At 48.0% G+C, this 20,591-nt stretch overlaps 4 protein-coding genes across 4 annotated transcripts in view; 3 read left to right on the top strand and 1 right to left on the bottom strand.

The window, feature by feature from the left end:
- Nucleotides 1-20,591, top strand: part of LOC126558031 (thioredoxin domain-containing protein 5 homolog) — a 227,925-nt gene that overhangs the window by 25,605 nt on the left and 181,729 nt on the right. The window lies entirely within an intron of this gene.
- The window catches only part of LOC126561855 (protein lava lamp-like), a 122,442-nt gene that overhangs the window by 80,055 nt on the left and 21,796 nt on the right, over nt 1-20,591 (bottom strand). The window lies entirely within an intron of this gene.
- The window catches only part of LOC126567281 (protein retinal degeneration B), a 208,646-nt gene that overhangs the window by 179,831 nt on the left and 8,224 nt on the right, over nt 1-20,591 (top strand). The gene's annotated exons all lie outside the window — the stretch shown is intronic.
- LOC126564762 (integrin alpha-PS2) lies at nt 851-16,685 on the top strand. The gene is made up of 9 exons (XM_050221901.1): nt 851-1,071; nt 6,689-6,810; nt 7,933-8,030; nt 8,209-8,338; nt 8,427-8,488; nt 8,564-8,612; nt 10,068-10,142; nt 12,681-16,495; nt 16,571-16,685. The coding sequence occupies exons 1-9, from the start codon at nt 851-853 to the stop codon at nt 16,661-16,663; spliced, it is 4,665 nt and encodes a 1,554-aa protein (XP_050077858.1). The 3' UTR covers nt 16,664-16,685.

The following is a 20,591-nucleotide window of genomic DNA, read 5'->3' as shown; positions in this document are numbered from 1 at the left end:
TCGAGACCGGGGAGGCAGTCGTCGACAGTAATACTAGCCTGTGTAAACAAGCCACTAAACAGCCCTGTGCACCAGTATGTATTTATACACGCGAGTGCAGTGTGTGTCTCTCGCATGTTCGGTCCAACAATCGCATCTTCTCTAACGCAGCATACACTCAAACACACACAGGCCGTTTATACGTCAGCGCTGTGTATTTCGCCTACGGCACCACCAGCGACGGAATAAGGCACCGGATTAGTGATAGGCCAAGTGCTGCATTGGTCGGAATCGATCCCGGAGCGCTTCAAAATTTCCGTAATCGTTTCCAGATAGTGGGTTCAAAGTAGGATCTCGCAATCGATTCCACGAATCGCAAACTGTTCTGGGATTGATTGCGAAATGGTTTGGAATTAGTTCTGGAAACGTGTCCACAATTGGTTCGTAAATCGGTTTCATAATTGGTTCCGAAATCAGTTCCATAATCGATTCCGGCATTGGTTGAGGAATCGGTTTTGGAATTGGTTCCGGACACGGAATCGGAATCAGACAGTTCCGATTCCGAGAGTCCATCACTACACCAGATAGTCGTCAAGTGAACGAGACGCGCGCGCATATACAATCAACAAGCCGAATCAACCCCCTCCCACATCTCTCTCTTTTTCTCTCTCTCTCTCTCTCGCTCGCACACACACAACAACATCATAGCCACGACCGGGCCCGGACAGACACGAGATCACGGACCGCAAAACCATAAGCCGAGATAGAGAGTACTGCGGGCGAACAGACAGTGGCGAACCGTGCCACAGCCGGAGTCAGAGTGTCAGTCGATCTCAACGCGCAAAGACACACGCATCCGAAACCGGCCAGCATGCGAAATCAGGTTACAGTGCGTGACGGTGGACATGCGCACGTGCCGCGGCGTACCGTCACCATGCTGGTCGTCGCCGGGCTGCTGCTACTGCTGGTCACCGTCGATCGTACCGCAACCGCATTCAACCTGGAAACAATCAACTACATTCTGCAGGAGGGCGAACCGAACTCGATGTTTGGCTTCAGCGTGGTGCTCCACCGGGAACAGAACAAGAGCTGGTAAGTGGTGTGATTTCTAGGGGAGGCGGCCCCTTCCCTCCCCACTAACAACCTAGTAGTGATTTTGGGACGTTTTGGGACAGTGATTGTGGGGGCGGTTGCCGATGCGAAGGATTCCCCCCCGTTGATATGGAGCGTCGTGCGAGGAGAGTGTGTGTCAGAGTAGTGAATTTGAACTAGTTTTTGATACGAATTGGTTCTGGTGACTAAGGAGAAGATAGTGTAGTTAAAACAATTGTGTACAGCTTCTTGTAGTAGGATTAACGACCTCATAAAAGGTCACATTAATGACTTTTACTAAACCTGTAGTAGAAGACCTGATATGGAAGTTGGATAGCCAAGTCCTCACTACGAAGGATCAAAACACCAGAGGTTTTGGGACCTTCCCCCCCTTGACCTAATTTAGTAGTCCTACTGGAGGACAGCGTTTAGAGAACAGAGAAATACACAGATCGGAATGGGGACTTGAACCCGTTCCTGTTGTGTTAGCAACTAGCAGCGGTACTCACTACACCAACAGGCGATTCCAAGTAGTCGCTCACCAGCAAGCACTTTTAGTGTGAACCTTATCGTCCAGCAAGTTCCGTTTAGCCATAAAAAAAACCCTTTCGTTACATTTTTTACAACCGAAGAATCATCTGTTATTCTGTGGTTTTTTGGTTGGTTTGGATTTGATTTAAACTTGAAGCAAAACCAGCACTGCCAACGGTCGTCTTGATGGCAGTGTTAAGCGTGTACAGGCGACACACGCACATTGCCCTTATTTTCTGTACATAAGCAGATGCAGTATGTAGTACATGGGGGTAACCGTTTTGACATTCACGCGAAACAAAACGGTCCGTTGTCCAATCAAAGTCCTGATAAAGCCATCAAGCCCATGGGTGGTGTACAGGGGTGGAGGAGAGAGAGGAATGGGGTTTCTCATCTGCATTGAAGTTTCTTCCACCACGCTTGATTAGCTCCTTCTTCCACGGTCTCGGAAGCAAAAATAAAGGATTGGAGAGCCCTTCGGGCTCTCCACCGACTTTCGAGTGTGATTAAGACGCGCCAAAACCTTGAGTGGCACTTTATTGATTAAAAGCGCTTGCGAAGAAGGAAAGTACCGAGAATGCAGGCAGCAAGCAACAGTTCCGATAATTCAGCTGATGCGTGTTCCCTTCTGCGTGGTCTTGATGTTTGGATCGTACTCTGTGTCGCGTACTGCTAAAAAGTGAACTGAACGAAACACAGTGAACGTCACCAATTGGCAATCCGCACATACACATATGCCGCTGCGCTGCTGTGTATAGCAAGGGGTAGGTTGTGGTACCGAGCATGTAAGGGTGTAGTGTGCGGGCTTGAAATTCGAAATGATCGTTCTATTTGTTTTGCGCTTCGTGATTTCATCTTGACGCGGCTGGTGCTTAACCGTCACGCGGCCAGAGGTTTACTTTGGCCGCGCCACCTCCAGTGCGAAGCTGCCTCGACGGGCATTGCGATGTCCCGATATAAATACAGTGTGTCACCCACTGTGTGTGGGTGGTAGTGGTGTGTGTGGACACGCAGATGATGTTAATGATGATGCCGGGTGCAATTATTTAATTGACAATCAGGCTGGTCAAGAACGGGCGGCCCAAGTCCAATTTCTGAAGGCGTCATCACGGCTCTATGTGGGTGTTCGTGTGTGTGTGCGCGCTAGGGTGGGGTTCGATCAGCAGCAGCACTAGGCTGGCTAGGGGTGACCAGATCGTACGCTCGTTTTATCAATAAAACCATGAACTTTGCGTGCCATGCGATAACCCGTTTGCCGATGGGAAGATATATGCGACTTCTCCGGACCAGCGATCCAGGACCGATAAATTGGGGTTGGGTTTGACTTGGCATGGACATAGGTCCGAGTTTCCGCATTGCTGACGAGCGGCGTCTACTTGAAGATGCATGTGCCGGTGCGTCATTGCAACCTCACAACCGTCCAATTATTCAATACAACTTCAAAGAGGAAGCGGTTACCGCACATACAATACAAATGGTCTACCATTAAGAGATATTGTTCACGCACTCGCCGCTATTTCGGGACATTCTCCGTACCGCTGAGGTGTTACCGTGTGGATAGAGGGCTCAAGAGGCATGAATCATTTCTCGGTTGGTGGGAAACGATTACATTGTTAAGACCCCTTTTTTCCCTACAATCGTTAAACCCGTTCCACTACTTCCAACAAATCTTTGTACATCTTAGGGACTTTGGGAATTCGGATTGAGGATATCACCAACAACACGTCCCTCACAAAAAAAACTGATGTATCTATCATCCGGTACACTCTAGGCGCATATTAATGATTGTTTCCAATCCATACGCTAATCCATTTTGGGCTCGGCCCGCTTTCAACTTCCATCACCATCGGAAGTCAGCACCGTCTGACAAGGGGGTAAAACCCCTAATGCATGGTAGAAGGAAACATAAAAACAACAACAACAAAAAAGAGCATGGGATAGCAGCAGGAGCTCAATAATCCCCAGGAAAGCAGAAGCTGACAGCGCACGTGTGAAGACAGGCATCCTAATTTAAGCGTGACGTACTCGAGTGAGGGACTTCTCGACGTGGGTATGTGTATGTGCGTGAAATTGAATGTTTACGATCGGTAGGGTAATGAGGCGGCGGCCAACAGCACCAGGGGGAAAGGAATAGTTGCAATAAACCATCGTAACCGTACCTCTTGGATTGCGCGCCTTTTTGTCCTTGGGAAATCTGGGCAACTACTGCTGGTCGGCGCAAGGTTTTGTCGATTGGGAGTGCATTGTCGGCGAGAGCCCGCTTTGCCCGAAATATCAACCATGTGCGTCGCATATGTGTGTCATATAGAGACGATAGGCATGTGCGGGAAGTTGTGCGGGACCCGGGTTCGGTGTGCGCGAGCGCCTGCGCTCAAGGCCTCCACCACACCACACGGAGTTGCAGCAGAGAAGACTGCGTTGCCTCACGCTGCGTGGTCGGTATTCGGAAGGTGGGGAACGTATTTCCCCTTTCCTCACCGGCCTGCTTAGCTGTTATTCCGGTGCGCTAGCGTAGGTAGATGTTGATGTTGTTTCCGCCGACTTGGTAGCGCTCGTCTTTTTTTTATGTGTGCTTGTGAGTGTGCGTGTGTGCCGCACGATATGGTAGAAACATCTGTTACATGTTTCCGCTGCAGTCATTGCATCGTTGACTGCACCGAACCATACCCTGGATGAGGTTGCCTAGGCTGCACACATGTTTCCGAAATTAGTGCCATCCCGATAGTCTGCGCTGTCCTTGTGGGATAAAATAGCCTTCAAATGCGAGAAAGTTAGGTTAGGTTCTAATGCTGCAGCGACATAAACATCCAGCTGTCTCTATGGTGCGTCTTGTTGTCTTGGCGTGTGTGCAAGATGGCGGTAAGAAGCGCACAATGCGAAACATCACGAATTTCGCATTCGGAAAATTCAAATGCAACGGTTCGCGATGCGCACAGCAAAAAACCCCATATATGGGTGGTAGAGTTGCAAGGAATTTGTCTCACAAAGTATAGACGATCGATAAGGGCATCTCATCCCGCTAGTAGTTGGTGGTGCAACAACACCGACTTCTCCCCTCCCTCTCAAACGGGCAGGTCACGATCACGGTGAGGGAAAGGGCCGGATCCAGAGCTAGATGGGTAAATGTTAATTGCAGCCAGAGCCGGAGACCTCATACCCATTACCCAATCTGGTGCTGTGGTGCAAGTTATTGGCATTGCCGACTGGCATTACCGAGGGACCGCGAGAGAAGCCACAAGTAAGCTGCCGTCTGCGCATTTTGCCCGTTTTGGACGATTTTTTTTTTAATGGATTTGCTTTTTATGTCTTCTTCTCGTGTAAGATCTCTCTGCCTGGTGCATACGTGTGCCAAGTGCTCCAAGTACTCCCGGGTCTTTCGGAATGGTCTCCGGTAGCAGCAGCAGTCAGCGGGGAGGGAGTAAGGTTTGGGGAGGACTCTTTATTGCTGTTATTGTGTCTTTCAATGCCGCATTTTAAAAACAGAAGCGCAAGACGAAAAGCAAACAAGAAGCGATTGGCGCAAGAGGGAGAGGAGGTAAAAACGCCATACAAATATGGCAAAATGGTAGGACCCAGAATATCCAAACATGGGGATATGGCAGTAGCAGAGACACCCAGAGGGGGGGGGGGGGAAGGGTCCCCCTTTAGTGGATGTGACACGGGCTCTACGTGGATATGTTCACCGCACTTTTCGCGCATTTCCCCCAACGATCAATGGGGCCTACCGACCGCGTTGCGGGATGTTTGTTTTTCTTCGCTTGATTCTCTGATTCTCTTCGATATTCAAAAAAAAAAAAATGTTTGGAGTACGAATACGGCTTTGCCTCCTGAGGTTGAAATGTCCAGTGTGGTACGCATGCGTGGCTACCCTTGCCCCGCGACACGCAACGTGCCTTCCTCGGCAAAATAAATATCTTTCTCCCTGTATTTTATACACACACCTAAAGAAAGAAAAAGAAAAAATAGTCATCCCTCCCTGATTGGCATTCCGGTTTCGCTGTGGCGTTTCCATTTATGACGTTTCCGTGTGTTTTTGCCGCATGATTAATGGCGGCCGATGACGATGACCCAGCGAAGAGGCCACGAAGACAGACCACGCTTGATCTGTCCCGGATCGAATCATACCAGTGGCCTGTCCGATTGCGTATTCCGCTACCGTGCTAGAATACGCAACTAGCCAACTGATGGGAATGGGGTTCGGCGAGCAGGGGGCCACAGAGCTTATACCTGGTCAATCGCCGAAGTCGCTAATGTTAGCCGTGCGTTTTGCGTTGCCTGTGTTGCCCCCTTTTCGTTTCCAATAAAGCTCTCCCGAGCAACGATTACGAAGGATACAGTGCGACAAAAAAAAAGAAAAAATGGAGGAAATATTGTCTTACACGCCGCCTTTCTGTTTCGCCGGGTTTTCGCTTACATAACTAAGGCGTTGTCCTTCAACATAAACCAACAACAGCCGGTCGTCGTTCACCGATTTGCTCTCGGTGCGGATTTCGAGCGGTCGGTGGAAAGCAGAACCAAACACCAATCCCATCTAATTCTGAAAGCTATAAGATAGATAAGCCCGTCACAGCAATCGGACGGAAGACATCGCCCTTCCTTGTGACGGCTGTCAGTAGATTAGAATTGTCAAGTGTTGTTGTCTCAGCGGATGACCTCATGCATGGGAAGATAGAAGCAAACACACCGACTTAAGGTGAAAGAAGCCGAACGGGTTCCGGACGATGCGTGCGTATGAGCAATCCGTATTCCTGTTGCAACATGATCTTGTGTACCCATTTTGCTTTCCGCTACCAAGGTCGTCCAGTGTAAGGTGTACGGCCGGCATCTACCCCTTTTTTCGCAACTGTGCCAGAAGGTGCGTTTTAAGCGTGAAACCTCAACAACTTCGTAGTGACGACGTTTTTTTTACCGAACCATATGGAAATAAGTCGTCTCCATTCGGCACGGTGTTAAACACACACAGACGTCTCGCGCCCAACGTTCTCCAACGTCCCAGAGAGTCCCATTATCAGAGGAGCGCAAAAATAGGCTACGGGGCAGAAAAAAGCAACTAAAACGCCTATTTCTTCCTCTCCCACACGATCAGGGTAATTGTGGGCGCACCGACCGCCAACACAACGCAGAACAACGTGATTGAGGGCGGTGCTGTGTATCGCTGCGACATTTACGACGATCACCGGTGCTTTCTGGTGCCATTCGACACGCAAGGTAAGTTATCGAGGCACAAGCTGCCAGTACGGTCCAACAGCTCACAAAAAAAAACGACAACACCAACATGTTTATGGTACCAACAAATACACAGCGCGAAATATTAACCTGAACCCTTGGTTCGTCCATACTGGCTCGAAGTACGACTCTATACCGATTGCCTCGATGTTGTGTCTTCTTACAGAAAGTGCAGCAATCGTTGAACTGCAAGCAAAGCATAACGTTACCTCTAACATTACCCACGTCAAGTTTGATTTGTATGGCAAGTAACTTTGCACCGGTAGTACCTCGACACCCCACGCACCCGGTGTGCTGCCTCTAGAAAAGCTACTCTACTCGCCACCGCTACCTTTCCGTTTTGTAGACATTCTTTAAGACGCTTAGAAGGCTTGAAGGCGGCTCAGATATGCCGCAGAACCGTAACCTCATCTACCGCACTGTACTGCTGCGCTTGCTTTAGTTTGTAGTGCGCATGGGAAACCGAGGGAACCGTACGCGCGCTAGGCTTAGCTTTCCACATTCCATCCGTAAAAACAACCATTCGCCAAACATCTGCGGCTTCTGCGGGACAGTGATATTTGCTTCTAGTAGTTGGCCCGTCGTTGCCGAGTTCCGTATTGAGTTTGCATTAAGAGTAGTGTACTTGCATCTCTAGTAGCTGCTTCATTAGCGCAGCCATATACGTAGACAGGTGCACCAGGTGTACGGCACTACCTTCACACCTTCTCGCGAAGGTATGACGAATTTGTCTTCCCTTTTTCTCTCTCTCCTTCTCTCTCTCTCTCTCTCGTTTTATCCGTACCGCAGGCCTGGAGAAGTGTTTTTTAACGTTCAAAGGTGGGTGACACCACATATTACGTGCCCAAATTCGTATGCACATGCGGGCAAAACCACACGTAGAGCTAGGGCACCCTGTACAGTATTGGTGCCTTCTTTAGAACACTCCTCACCGGTCTAGCTAGCGTAGTGATTTACAGTTTATCCTTGTGCCAGCTATATCTGGCACACTTACAGCTCTGGTCCGTTTAAAGCCGATGATCGAAACTTTGAGGGGCAAACAAATATCCGAGTGTAGAGTTGCTAACGGTGTTCTTGCTCTCTTTTCTGTTCCCACTCCGCTAGGAAACAACTTCAACGACCAAAACGAACAGATTGACACGAAATCGAACCAGTGGTTCGGTGCGACGGTAGCCAGTGCCGGGATTGATGGTCCGCTGGTGGTAAGTACTAGTCTTCCATGTTGCAGATTAGAACTTAGGAACACCGCCATATGTTCAATCGTCCGAACTATGTATTTGCGAACCACAGAATCTCTCAATGTTTGGAGTTCTTTCCAATAAAGAAAAAAACCTAAATCATATGTTAGAATAACTTCCAACTCTGCATCTATATCGGTAGGCTTGCGCTCCACGCTATGTGTTTCATCAGCTGCAGCCAAGAAAGGTGGAGCGTGTCGAACCCGTCGGCACCTGCTACTTGGCGAAGAAGAATATGCAAGAATTCCACGACTTATCGCCTTGCCGAACAGGTACGATGATTAGCTGGCAGGATTGCGATGCACATACTTAGTTACACATACACATTGCTTTTTCCATTTCTTCAACTTTTGTTTTTAGCCTACTGGGGCTACCATCGACAAGGATCCTGTCAGGCAGGGTTCAGTGCCGCCCTAACGAAGGTAAGAGGGTTTTGTTTATTTTCGTCCATAATGTACCGAAGCCTAACATATGGATATGGTGCGTTCTCTTTACAGGACGGTTCGCGTGTGTTTATCGGTGCACCGGGCAGCTACTACTGGCAGGGTATGTATCACACGCACCCATGCCACGATCTTCACACACGTCTCTTTCTGATTCCAGCGGTCAAATGTGCGAAACTGTTAAAGACTCTGGTCGCTCAGTTTCGGTGCTAAACGAAATCTATTATTGCGATGCTGTGTAGCGCTTCGGCACAACATCAGCATTGGAAGTAATATGTAGCGTTTTTGCATTTGTACTGCGCTTTCCAATTTCTGGTTCAACGTATGAAAGATGTCTCCAGGGTTCAGGGTGGGTGGGGCTGAGAAAAAACTGACACATGCGCTGAACATGAGGGTAAAGGCATCGATTTATTTGCACATGCCTTCATACACTTCTTCATCATCAGTCTCCCATGTGTGGACGATGCATAGTAGCAAGCTAGTATGGATTTATCCGCCATTTTGTTTTGTTTTACATTTGGAATAGTAGACACGCCGATCTTCTGCTGCTACACGCCCAGCCATAGTGTTCTGTTCTTTGGTTTTGTAAGCCGCCTTCAATAGAGTAGAGCGTTTTGATTTGAAATTTACCCAGTTTTGTGCGAGTGACACCTTTGGGGGGGTTTTTGTTCGACTTAAGAGTTTGTCGTCCGTCTGGTTTTCTTCCCGCTCTGATCCAGTAGTGCGTTTGCCGCTTCTAGAACTCTCAATAACTTTAGATGTTTCTGTATGTGTGCATGTATTTTTATTTATTTTTGAAGTGAATTTGGCGTGCGTTGCTGCACCGGTTTTTTGTGTGAGTGTGATATTATTTTTACTAGAGAGTGAGAGAGAATTAGAGTAGTATAGAAAATAAAATAGAAAGTAGTATACACACGTTCGGTGACAGCTGCCAAAGTACGAGGAATGATTGAGAAGCAGTAGGAGCCTAGTAAAAACTTCAGCTACGTTTTGGAGGAGAACCTACAAGAATTCGGCGCAATTCGATGACGTGAATTCTGTGGAAAGTGATAATAATTTTGTTGGAATGTTGGAAGTATGTTTCATGTGTCTTTGTCACAGTATCCCCGCACGTTTCGTACCGTAATGCTCTGCATCGTGTCCTCGTGTCCCCGTGACCAATACCGTTTGGCATCAAAATCTTCATACATAGTTTTTATAGTGCTGATAACGTAACCTAGACGGACGTCCATAGGCTCCATTACCACGGTTTTAGCGACATATTAAGCAAAGGAATGAAGTGAACCTTAGGCAACGGCAAACCAATGCTCCCACCATAATAACTTAATACTGATGTTGTTTATTTCCTTTTTTTCCATCCCCTTTCTCGCCGCTCTCCCACCACCAACACAAAAAAAATACACAAACCGCAAAACGTACACCAATGCTACCCAACCCTGTGCGACCCCCTGGCGTCACCAACATTCCACCACCAAAACGAAAAAACCACCATTTCCTTTTTGTTTAATTTCTAATCTGTTCCTTGTGATGAGTGCACGCAATTTTTGAATGATTTCAGGACAAATGTATTCCATTAACACCGACGTTGTGTTTCCCTATAAACCCCCGCGGTATGGTCATTTTGGCGAAGGAGGTAACCTTGAACAGACCTATACGAATCTATCCTTATAGTATAAACATTTACCAACTATTTTACCATTTACTAAAAATAAAAAACCCCCGCCTTACATGCTCTGTGCATATCCAACCATGTCGTCTAATGGCGTCGCTTGATGGTTCCCGGGTACACTAGCCGTTCGGGAGCTGTCCACTAACTAATATGCGCTCCATGTCAAACCTACTACCATCCGTTTAACACATCCACATCTGTCTGTCCTACGCTTGAGTCCGACTGATTGTTCTCTCTTAACGCGCGTAACGACCACACGAACGCTCCCACGAGCAACGAGCACATTTGTTGGCCGAAACCCTTTACTTCAGGTGGCGGAACGTCTGCTTGGTACCGGAAACTTACATTAGCATGTAAGGAACGGGGAAGAATCAAGAATCCAATCAAGCTTTCCAATTAACACAATCAACCCTTCGTTATCGTTGTATCAAGAGCAAGGGACACTAGGTCTCAACCAGCAATAGAGTTATCTGTCTTGCAGTAGTGATGGGCACAATGCTGCTTTGGTCGTAATCGATTCCGGAGTGCTACGAAATTTCGGAGGAATTAGAGTCGGAATCTAAATTCGTTTCGGCCTCCATCTACATCCTAGGGATTGTGTTATTATAAAAATGTTAAAAGTAAATGTCTGTTAAGGTTGGAGGTTGCAGAGTCAAAGTAAAATTAAAAAAATAGGAAAAAGCTAACGTTCCCACTTTAATCGAATAGGTCTGTACAATATATGAAAATTAAAAAAATTACGTAGGGTTTTGATGTATTGTGTGGACTCCACATTTCACAAGGTTAATGCTTTTCGGACCGCATTTACGTAAATATGATTTTTTTGGTCATGAAATGTAAATGATCGTAGCACAATCGAACGCGCTCCTCTCAAACTATCATACAATAAGACCATTGCGTCAAAGCTAAGAATTGGTTTCGGAACTGGGTTTGGAAACAGAATAAATTTAGAAAATAGAATCGAAGTCACAACAGATTCCGAAAACTGAACTGAAATCAGCTAGTTCCGATTCCATGTGCCCATCACTAGTCTGCCTGGACACCCTACGTTAATTAGGGGAGCGAAATAAAAATATTCTACATCTTCTGCATCAAAGATTCCAAAGAAGTCAGGATACGTAAAAGTTAAAGGTAACTTTCAGATTGGTCGAAGGATCACCGGTGAGACATTGAAACAGAAAAGTATTCGTTCGTTAAAAAAGGGAAATGAAAAGAAAAATTCGCTAAAATCCAAAGCTGCTAATGTTTAATGTAATCTTTGGAAACCTCTACTCCTTTATTACGTTTGTGCTGTCTTATTTTATGAGTTGTGTACTATGTCCCAAAGCAAACTATTATACTAAAACCAATTTTGTAGATAGTACTGTGTCTCAGATTAACAGTAGCGAGAAGGAAGGAGAGAGAAACCACAATCTCACACGGTGCTTAACACGCTTGATTACACGCTTCACGCTGTTGCATTCGAAATCGCGTGAAGTGATGCGTCTTATCGGGTAAAAATTATTTTTATGACAGTTTATGGAATGAAAAATGTCCTCTCCGCCTGCGATAGAATGTGGCAGGCGGGTTTTGTGAAGTGTGTTTTTCGGGTTTCTCTTTCTTTCGCTGGCAGTGTTATGATGTAAGCTATATGTGTCGCGTGAGTGTAGAAAAATGTAGTTCCTGCTTGAGTTTTATGACGACCTTTCGATACACCATGTACAATTAGCTGTGGTTTTCATCAGCTGAGGGTGTAACCCGAGCGTTTGGGTGTTTGGTTTTTGATGTAGAATTCCGTTCGATTTTATTGCTTTAGTGATCTAGTCGCTCGTGTACATATACCAGCCAGCTGGTCCTACTAATGATCATCTCCTGTCACAACATCCATTATTCGCTCCATCTTACCGATACAGTCTCCTCATTTTCATCGCTCGCCTACTCTTCAAACCTTTACCGTACGTGTGTCCTTTACTCTATCGGACGATCGCCTTCTCATGTAACATACCCTGGTTGCTCATCCCATGTGTGTTCTCATCCAATGTCGGAATGATTTATTCATCGTGCAAAGATAGACAAAACTATCCTGAATATATCATACAATGGCGCCAACAACAGGGAACGTGCTGTAATATATAGAATAGATAGCGACCACAGTGTTGCGCTTTTTCGGGTGTGGCTCCACCGGGTTAGCGATTCGAGCGAACATCGTATCGATCATCATCATCTTTGGCTGTGAATAGTACCTGCTGCCGGTAGCTCGCAGTCACAACCGCGTGAAGGCTTTCTGATGCTTTACTCGCATTATAATCAACACGTCCGCGGTGCGGGGCACGCTCTCCCGAACACGAGCCGTGCATTCGACGCAGGACGATTTCACTAACCCCACTTCTCTTACTTTTTCACCCAAGGCTAGGCAAACGGCTTGCCTGGATAACCTCTCTAAGCGCACGCCGCGCTCGCCTCCATTTTCTGCTGTGCCGTGAGCGTGACTAATGCGTTGCCGTTCTTACGTGCTTTTCACAGGCCAGATCTATTCGTTCAGTTTGAACGATCCGAAGGATAAGGTGTATAAGACGCTCGAGGACACGAAGAAGGAGGATGACAGCTACCTTGGCTACTCATCCACCACCGGTGACTTTAATGGCGATGGTACGCAGGGTGTAGCGGTGGGCAAACCGCGCGGCGCTCAGCTACTGGGCAAGGTGCTGATCTACTCCTGGAACATGACGAACCAGCAGAACATTACAGGTGAGCAGATCGGGGCCTATTTTGGCTACTCGCTGGCCGCTGTCGATGTGGACGGCGATCGGCTCGACGATCTGATTATCGGTGCGCCCATGTACACCGAACCGAACAACGAGGGCAAATACGAAACGGGCCGTGTGTACATCATGTACCAAGGGTCCGTACCTTCCGGACGGTTCCGCGAGCTAGACACGCGGGACGGTGTTAACAGTAAGGCACGGTTCGGTTTGGCCCTCTGCTCGCTGGGCGATCTGAATCTGGATGGGTATGGTGACTTCGCGGTCGGCGCACCGTACGATGGACCGAACGGGCGTGGTGCGGTGTACATCTTCTACGGCTCGCGTACCGGTCCACTAGCTAAGGCGTCGCAGGTGATCCAGGCGGAAGATCTAGCGGTGGGAACGCGCCTATCCACGTTCGGGTTCGCCGTATCCGGTGGCATCGATCTGGACGGCAATCAGTATCCGGACATGGTGGTCGGTGCGTACGAGTCGGACAAGACGTTCGTGTTCAAGGCACGGCCAGTCGCTGCGATGGAGGCGAGTACGCTGTTCGGGACGGAACGTAAGCTGATCGCACTGGACGAGCGCAACTGTACGGTGGTGCAGACGGGGAAGCTTGTCGCCTGTACCGTACTGCACTCCTGTCTCAAGTACAAGGGCATCAACGTACCGTCGATGCTGGACATCGAGATCTCGTGGACGCTGGACGCACGGAAACCTCGCAATCCGCGCATGTTTTTCCTCGACCAGGACAGCAACAGCAACCGTACCCAGTCGATGCGGTTGACTCGCGACAAGCTAGAATGCCGCAGCGATACGGTGTACGTGGCGGACAACATACGCGACAAGATCACACCGCTCGAGGTGGAGATGGCGTACCGATTGCGCCAGAACACGCAGAACCGTCAGCGGCGCCCGCGCGCCAACGTTGAGCCAGTGCTCGACCACAACCGTGGTACGGTGCAGCGGGACACGATCAACATCCAGAAGAACTGTGGACCGGATAATGTGTGCGTGCCGGATCTGCGCATGGAGGTGAAGTCGGTCGACGACTATCTGCTCGGTTCGAACAATCTGCTCTCGGTGGAGGTGTTGATCACTAACCGGGGCGAGGATGCGTTCGAGGCAGGGTTCTACATGGCCGTACCGAACGGGCTCGATTTCCGGCGCGTGGACCGGCTGGGCGAGGTAAAGGATGTGCCAGTGCTCTGCACCGCACCATCCGCCGCGACAAAGAAAACGCTCAAGTGTGACATCGGCAATCCACTGTCGAGCGGCAAGGTGGTACACTTCAACGTTATACTGGCGCCATCGTTCTCCGCCGGTATGGGCTCGAGCTACGACTTTTACCTGGAGACAAACTCGACAAACGCTGAGGTGGAGGGCAGCGAGCACGATAATGTGGTGCGCAAGAGCATCGGCATCCTGGTGCAGACGGACCTGTCGATGTCGGGCGTATCGCTGCCGGAGGAGTTCCTGTACAATTACAGCGAGTATCGGACGCTCGAGGAGGCGCGTACGGAGCGGGACATTGGACCGCAGGTGGTACACATCTACGAGATCCGCAATGAGGGTCCGTCGACGATTGACGAGGCGGAATTTTTCGTACTGTGGCCGTTCGAAACGCTGGACGGTGTGCCGCTAATGTATCTGCTGAATCAGCCCGAAACGCACGGTAACATTGAGTGTTTGCCGACGGAGTATGCGAACCCGCTGAATCTTGCCATCGACAGTGCGCTCGCTAGGAAGAGTTTTCTCGATAAGGTTGGCGTGTCCGGTACGAGCTTCTCCTCCACCATGGGTCGTACGACCAAGTTTAGTAGCGTATCTTCTACCGCGATTGGTAGTGAAGGTGCGGTTGGTGGTAGTGGTGGTGGTGGTGGTGCTGGTGGTGGTGCTGGTGGTACGTCTTCGATTTCCTACCTAGCTACTACTGGATCAAGCTCAGGTCGTAGTGGCGGTAGTAGTAGCAGCAGCAGCAGCAGCACTGGTGGCATCAGCAGCAGCAGTAGTAGCAGCAGCGGTGGCAGTATTACTGGTAGCAGCAGTTATAGTAGCAGCAGTAGCAGCAGCACTGGAAGTAGCAGTGGTGGAGCGAATGAGTCAAGATATTCATCCTCGGTTAGAGGATCATCGGCTACTGGTACGGAAGGATCAAACTATCATCGCGTCTCGGGTGGTGGTAGTGGTGGCTCCGAACGGCGTTATCAAACGGAGGGTAGTGAGGTGATTGCTACTGGTCGGGTGCACGACCAACATGGACAGTCGCAGGGCGATGCCTACTCCAGGCAAGGTTACGAACAGCAAGGCTCACAGCAAGCCGAAGGCTATCGACGTCAACACCAGCAGCAGTATGATGGAAGAACGCGCGTAACGGATGCAAGTTATGGAGGTGTCGGTGGAGCCGCTTCCGGCTTTGATGCTGCATCGAGTAGCAGCAGTAGTAGTAGCAGTAGTAGCGGTCGAAATGGTACCTCGTCATCGGTGGTATACTACACGTCCAAGAATCGCACCACCTACCGTGATGAGGATGGCCGAGTTCATGTGTCCTCCGAGAGTAGTGAGTATCATCGCCACAATTCCGGTCTAGCAGGCGGTGGTCAGGGTAGTCTAGCGTTTGAAGCTGGTTCGTCATCAGACGCTACCTCAGGTTCGTCCACACGGCGCCGTATGATGAGCCAACAGGACGGTGATGCAGCACCATCCCGCACCGGTCTCATTACCGAATTCATGCATCTGGGCGATTACACTGGCCCTGGCGTTGGATCGACGGCCAGTCACGATCTGAACCGGTTCGAGAACAAGTTCCGCACGGAGTACTCGCAGCAACAGCTTGGTGGAGGATCCTCATCGTACCAGGCCGGATCAACGTCATCCGCCTCTTCTTCGTCCGGCAGACAAACTCACTACACGAGCCGCGAGCACCAGCATCAGCAGGTAGAATCGGCCACGTATGCTAGCAATGCCTACAACGGAATTGCGGACGATCTTGACCACGAGCACGAGGAAGACGATTACGACTCGTACGATCGCAGTGAGGAAGACAGCTACGTTGATCCGGTTCATTCCGGTGCGCCTGGTAATCGGCGCACGTACCCGCCCGGTTACGGGTTGCCTCACCTGAAGCAACATCTTAACCAAGGGCACGAGAATGTCGAGCAAAAGTTCCGCTACTATCAACGGTTTGATCGGCAGCGCCGCCAGGCACCGGTCAAGGATGAATCGGACCGGGCACTGGAGGAAGCACTCCGCTGTCACGCAACACGGTGCGCTATCATACACTGCAAGGCGGGACCGATCGGTAATAAGGATGTGGCGTTCATAGCGCTCCGTACGCGTGCCGTTGCCCATACGTTCCACAAGCTGTCGGGGACGGAGTCGCTCTACTTTTCCACGATGAATGTCGCCCGGGTACTGAAGCTGCCGTACATTGGGGAACCGAAGGACAAACCGATCAAGACGCACGAGATCAAGGTATTGGCATCGCCGGAACGGCTTGTCAAACCGGACGTGGTACCGCTCTGGATTGTGGTACTGGCTGCCTGTGCCGGTGCGCTCATACTTCTGCTGCTCATATATCTACTTTCGAAGGTAATGCTATTAGGATTCTGTTCCAGCACTTCCCACCAAACAATCTACTAACGTGTATCCTCTTATACTCCGCAGTGTGGCTTCTTCGAGCGCAAGCGTCCGACGGACTCGTCCGAACGGCAGCCATTAAACCGAAACGGTAACTATCATGGCGACGAACATCTGTGAGCTCTCTGCCCACATTTTCTTCTTCCCCAAGCACCCCCCCTCACACACACTCACACACACATTCCCCGATCGTGTCCCGGGATGGAAGAGCATATTTTGGTGCGGATGTAACCGGCGGTAAATCGTTCACTGAAACTGTCTTTTGCATTTCTCTGTCCTTATTATGTTGCAGAGTAAGTGCAATGTTCCAGTGTGTCGGACACTGCACTGTACGGAGGGGGTGTATCTCACTAGTGACAGCAGGGGCCATACCGTCACAACCGAGAGCCCAATCTGCATGGTAGGGTGTGTTTGTGTGTATGCGCGCCATGAGTGAGTGTGTTAGAGCGAGCGTGAAGTAATGACGACCGTTAGCGCTACCGAAAACGAACGAGTAGTGTGAAAACAGGTTGTAAGAGCATGTTTTTCGTTAATTGACAACACTTAATCAACTAGTCAAACGTTTTGTTGGTGTGCAAACAAAAACAATCGCATGCGGTGAGAAAAGAAGCAACGCACAGCAACATTATCTCATTAACATCATATTCTGTTTTTTGTATTATGTTGATCTTAGTGCTCGCCATTAGTCGCCATTTTGTGGTTTTGTGTTCAATTCATTTAAAAAAAAAATCGTTTTGCTTTTCGTTTTTTTTACAAATCGCATCACTAAAGCAAAAAAGGGGTTGCGATTAGCTAAATTTAACCACCGGGGGGTTGATGGGCACCCACTAGGTGACGCTATTAGGCAGTAGTAGTTGTATTAGTAGCCAAATGGCTGCCATTGCATCACTAGCAACTGGACAGTTTGGCGAACAATAATGTATCTCGCGTTTATACTCACCATACTAATTCATTAACATACTCACCATTCGCCTGCGTTTGTATGTGTGTTTAGCGAAGACTGACCAGGATTCCGACCGATCGACAGGCGACTATAGCTGTACCGAGCTGTTGCGGAAACAGTTCGGACGCGTGCAACGCGCAAGAGATAGAACGATAGAAAGGAAGGTGAACGAGAAAGGAAACGCAAACAAAAAAAAAAAAAAAAAAACAGTGCCTTAAATGTGAACTACGTGCAGCTCTAATGCAGGTACCGCATCTCATCTCATTAAAGGACTTGTGTCGATTCACGAGTCGATAACAGATATAGTGTTAGGAGAGAGTTATATTTAAAAAAAAAAGAAAAGATACACAAATTTACATATTTTTTTTTCGTAGCTAAATACTTGTTGAGACACATCATCATCGAACGTTATAATACTGATAATAATAACTTAACCTGGAATGATGCTGCCTTAACCTTTTTTTTTTAGTAATATAACACGTTACACGGCATAACATTAGTAAGTTATTAATATCGCAGCTAAAAGCAAACAACCAAGGGAAGATCGACAGCTGCGTTGTGGAACCCGCCAATTACGCTGGACATGATCAGGGCCGTGGTTTCATCCCCTCCCCCCCTCCCTCTCTCCTCAATCCACATCCTACCCTTCCTTTTCCTCTTAAAACCCTTGCCCTTCCGCTGTGCCTTCATTCTACAAACCATGGACACACCAAGCATACAAACAATGTGTAATATTTTTATAGTAGCGAGTAATAGCGTCTAAAATCGTTCTCAGATTAATTGTACAATGTTTTGTTCTGTATAAAATTAAAAGTGGACAACAAAATAAATCAATAATAATGCGACTTAAGAAATATAGAAGGCTATGTTTTTTGTTGTTGAAAGAAACCGAACAGAGGTTATTTCGTTGCTCATAAAATCGTAAAATATTTTTTTTAAAAAGAAGGCTTCTCCAGATTTAGCAAAAGATGGCGCCACTAGCGTTCACACGTTTGAAGAAGCCATAGCAAACCATGTGTTGCACGTGCGTCATATCAGGAGCAATTTTCCTGTCTCCTGGCGACCGTGTGCAGCGTACAGAGCAGAAAGAGATAAATGGTTTGGTTTATGGGCTTTTGCTGATAGTTGCGCATGCCCTACGGGTGCTTCCATACGAAACTGTAAGATTACATCGAAAACCCTTGCTGAAATGTATGTCATTGAGTGGAAACAATGTAAGTTTGAATTCGCAAGAAAATGTGCTACGGCATTTTATTCGAATAGAATGTGCTCGAATAGCGAGCTCATCCTCGTTCGTCTTTTGTATTTTCGCTCTAGCTACTCGCTACTCTACTGCATACATAAGCTTTTCAAAAAGCTGTTTGAACGGCTCTTGCTGCAGTTGTTAGTTGGGCATCTATAACCTAAACTAGAGGAAATGAGATAGCACATCTTATAGGACAATATGCTTGTCTCTTATTAGGTTCATCTGAAAAAAAACATCGAAAAGCATATGAAGTAAAAAATATTGTCTAATTTTATGTTCGGTGGTAGAGGCGACAACGGCGCCGGTCTTCACACGACACGACCGGGGTTCAAATCCCATCCCCAAACCGTTCTGAGTAAGGGCTGGAAGACTGCTTTCTTTAAACCTGTCGGATATATTTCCGGGACAAGAGAAAAAATGCAGAAGTTGCTTTTGTTTCGAGGCTTTCAGACAGTTCAAAATCGATTTCAACGGTTTAAAAATTTCCGTGGCACGTGGCTTTTTGGAGGCACCAAAGGAGTGGTTTGCGATGGTTAGCTTCTTGAGAATATGTAAGATATGGAGATATTTTACAATTTATTATTTAGTTATTTATTTAATTTAGTATGACGATATTTTATTATGTATTTTATATTATATTATATTTTATATTAAATACAACATTTGTTGTACTATGGAGATGGCAGATTTGTTTTATAGCCTTTATTTAAACGTGCTTGTTTACGCAGGCTTTTTTTTTTTACTAAAAGTTTTTTTTTAAGTGTTTAAAATATATTTAAATATCAATTTTGACCGAAGTTTTACGCTACGCCCGTTGTGTTTTCCCAAGAAGCAAACCGACCGATAAGGAACAAAAGAGCGCACAAGCGCCACATAGCCATCTCGCTGTCAGCTTCACTCTCGCTTTCTCTTTCTCTCTCCCTCTCTCTCTATCTTAAATTCCTCGAGACCGTACACGGCACAATTAATTCTGATAATATGTAGAATCGTGCCCACTGTGTGCCGTATGCTGCTGCACGTGCAAAGCCTGTGTACAGCCAGATTGCCACACGCACACGCCATCGCTCAGCAGCAGTAGCAGCCTGGTACTGCAGTCGTTCGCGGGACTTGTCGTGGGCGCCAGCGCCAGTGTAGCGAACCTCGGCACGGAGCAGCGGCAACAAGCAACAAACAATAAAGCAAACACATACACACTAAGTATACGTATGTGCAGTTACATGTATCCATGTAAAGTGCAGTTCCCGCAAACCCCGTAGAGTGCGGCTGCTTGTGGTTTTCGTTCGCTTCGATGTTCCTCCGCTGGGCGCAAAAGATTTCCGCGCCCTGACATTCATTCATACCCTGCATTAGGTGTTGTTAACCTGTACGTATTTGCATCGTGTATTGTCAGCCATCCCCGCCTCTATACATATACATTACGTGTGGTTCGCGTATACACCTGTGTAGGGCCCGTACCGGAACCTCAGAAGCTCAGGCCCTTGACTTAGGGGAGGGCCGTATGGCTGGGAAATGTTTTCACGCGTAAATGTGTGTGTGTGAGCGTGTGAAAGTGTATGGGAATGTGTTGAAAAAGGGGGTTGTAACAGAAGGGTGGGAGAGATGGGATACGGGGGTGCGGTGGAAGGGATGAGATGTGTATAAACTTACCAGACTAGAAGACGTGTGCATGTGGGCTGTGTATGTTTGTGTCAGTGTATACATGTATGTGTGTGTGTGTGTATGTTTTGCTTTTTTCGTAAACAAATCGTCACGAACCCGTACCCATCCGTGTAATTACCGTACGGAAAAGAGTGCATCTTCTGGACATTTGTATAGCACTTGCGCTGTTTTCTGACACACAGAGAGAGCGAGAGAGAGAT

Source organism: Anopheles maculipalpis, chromosome X (genome assembly GCF_943734695.1).
Source record: "Anopheles maculipalpis chromosome X, idAnoMacuDA_375_x, whole genome shotgun sequence".
In the NCBI taxonomy this organism is placed as follows: Eukaryota; Metazoa; Arthropoda; class Insecta; order Diptera; family Culicidae; genus Anopheles; species Anopheles maculipalpis.
This window is presented reverse-complemented; position numbering and strand designations above follow the sequence as displayed.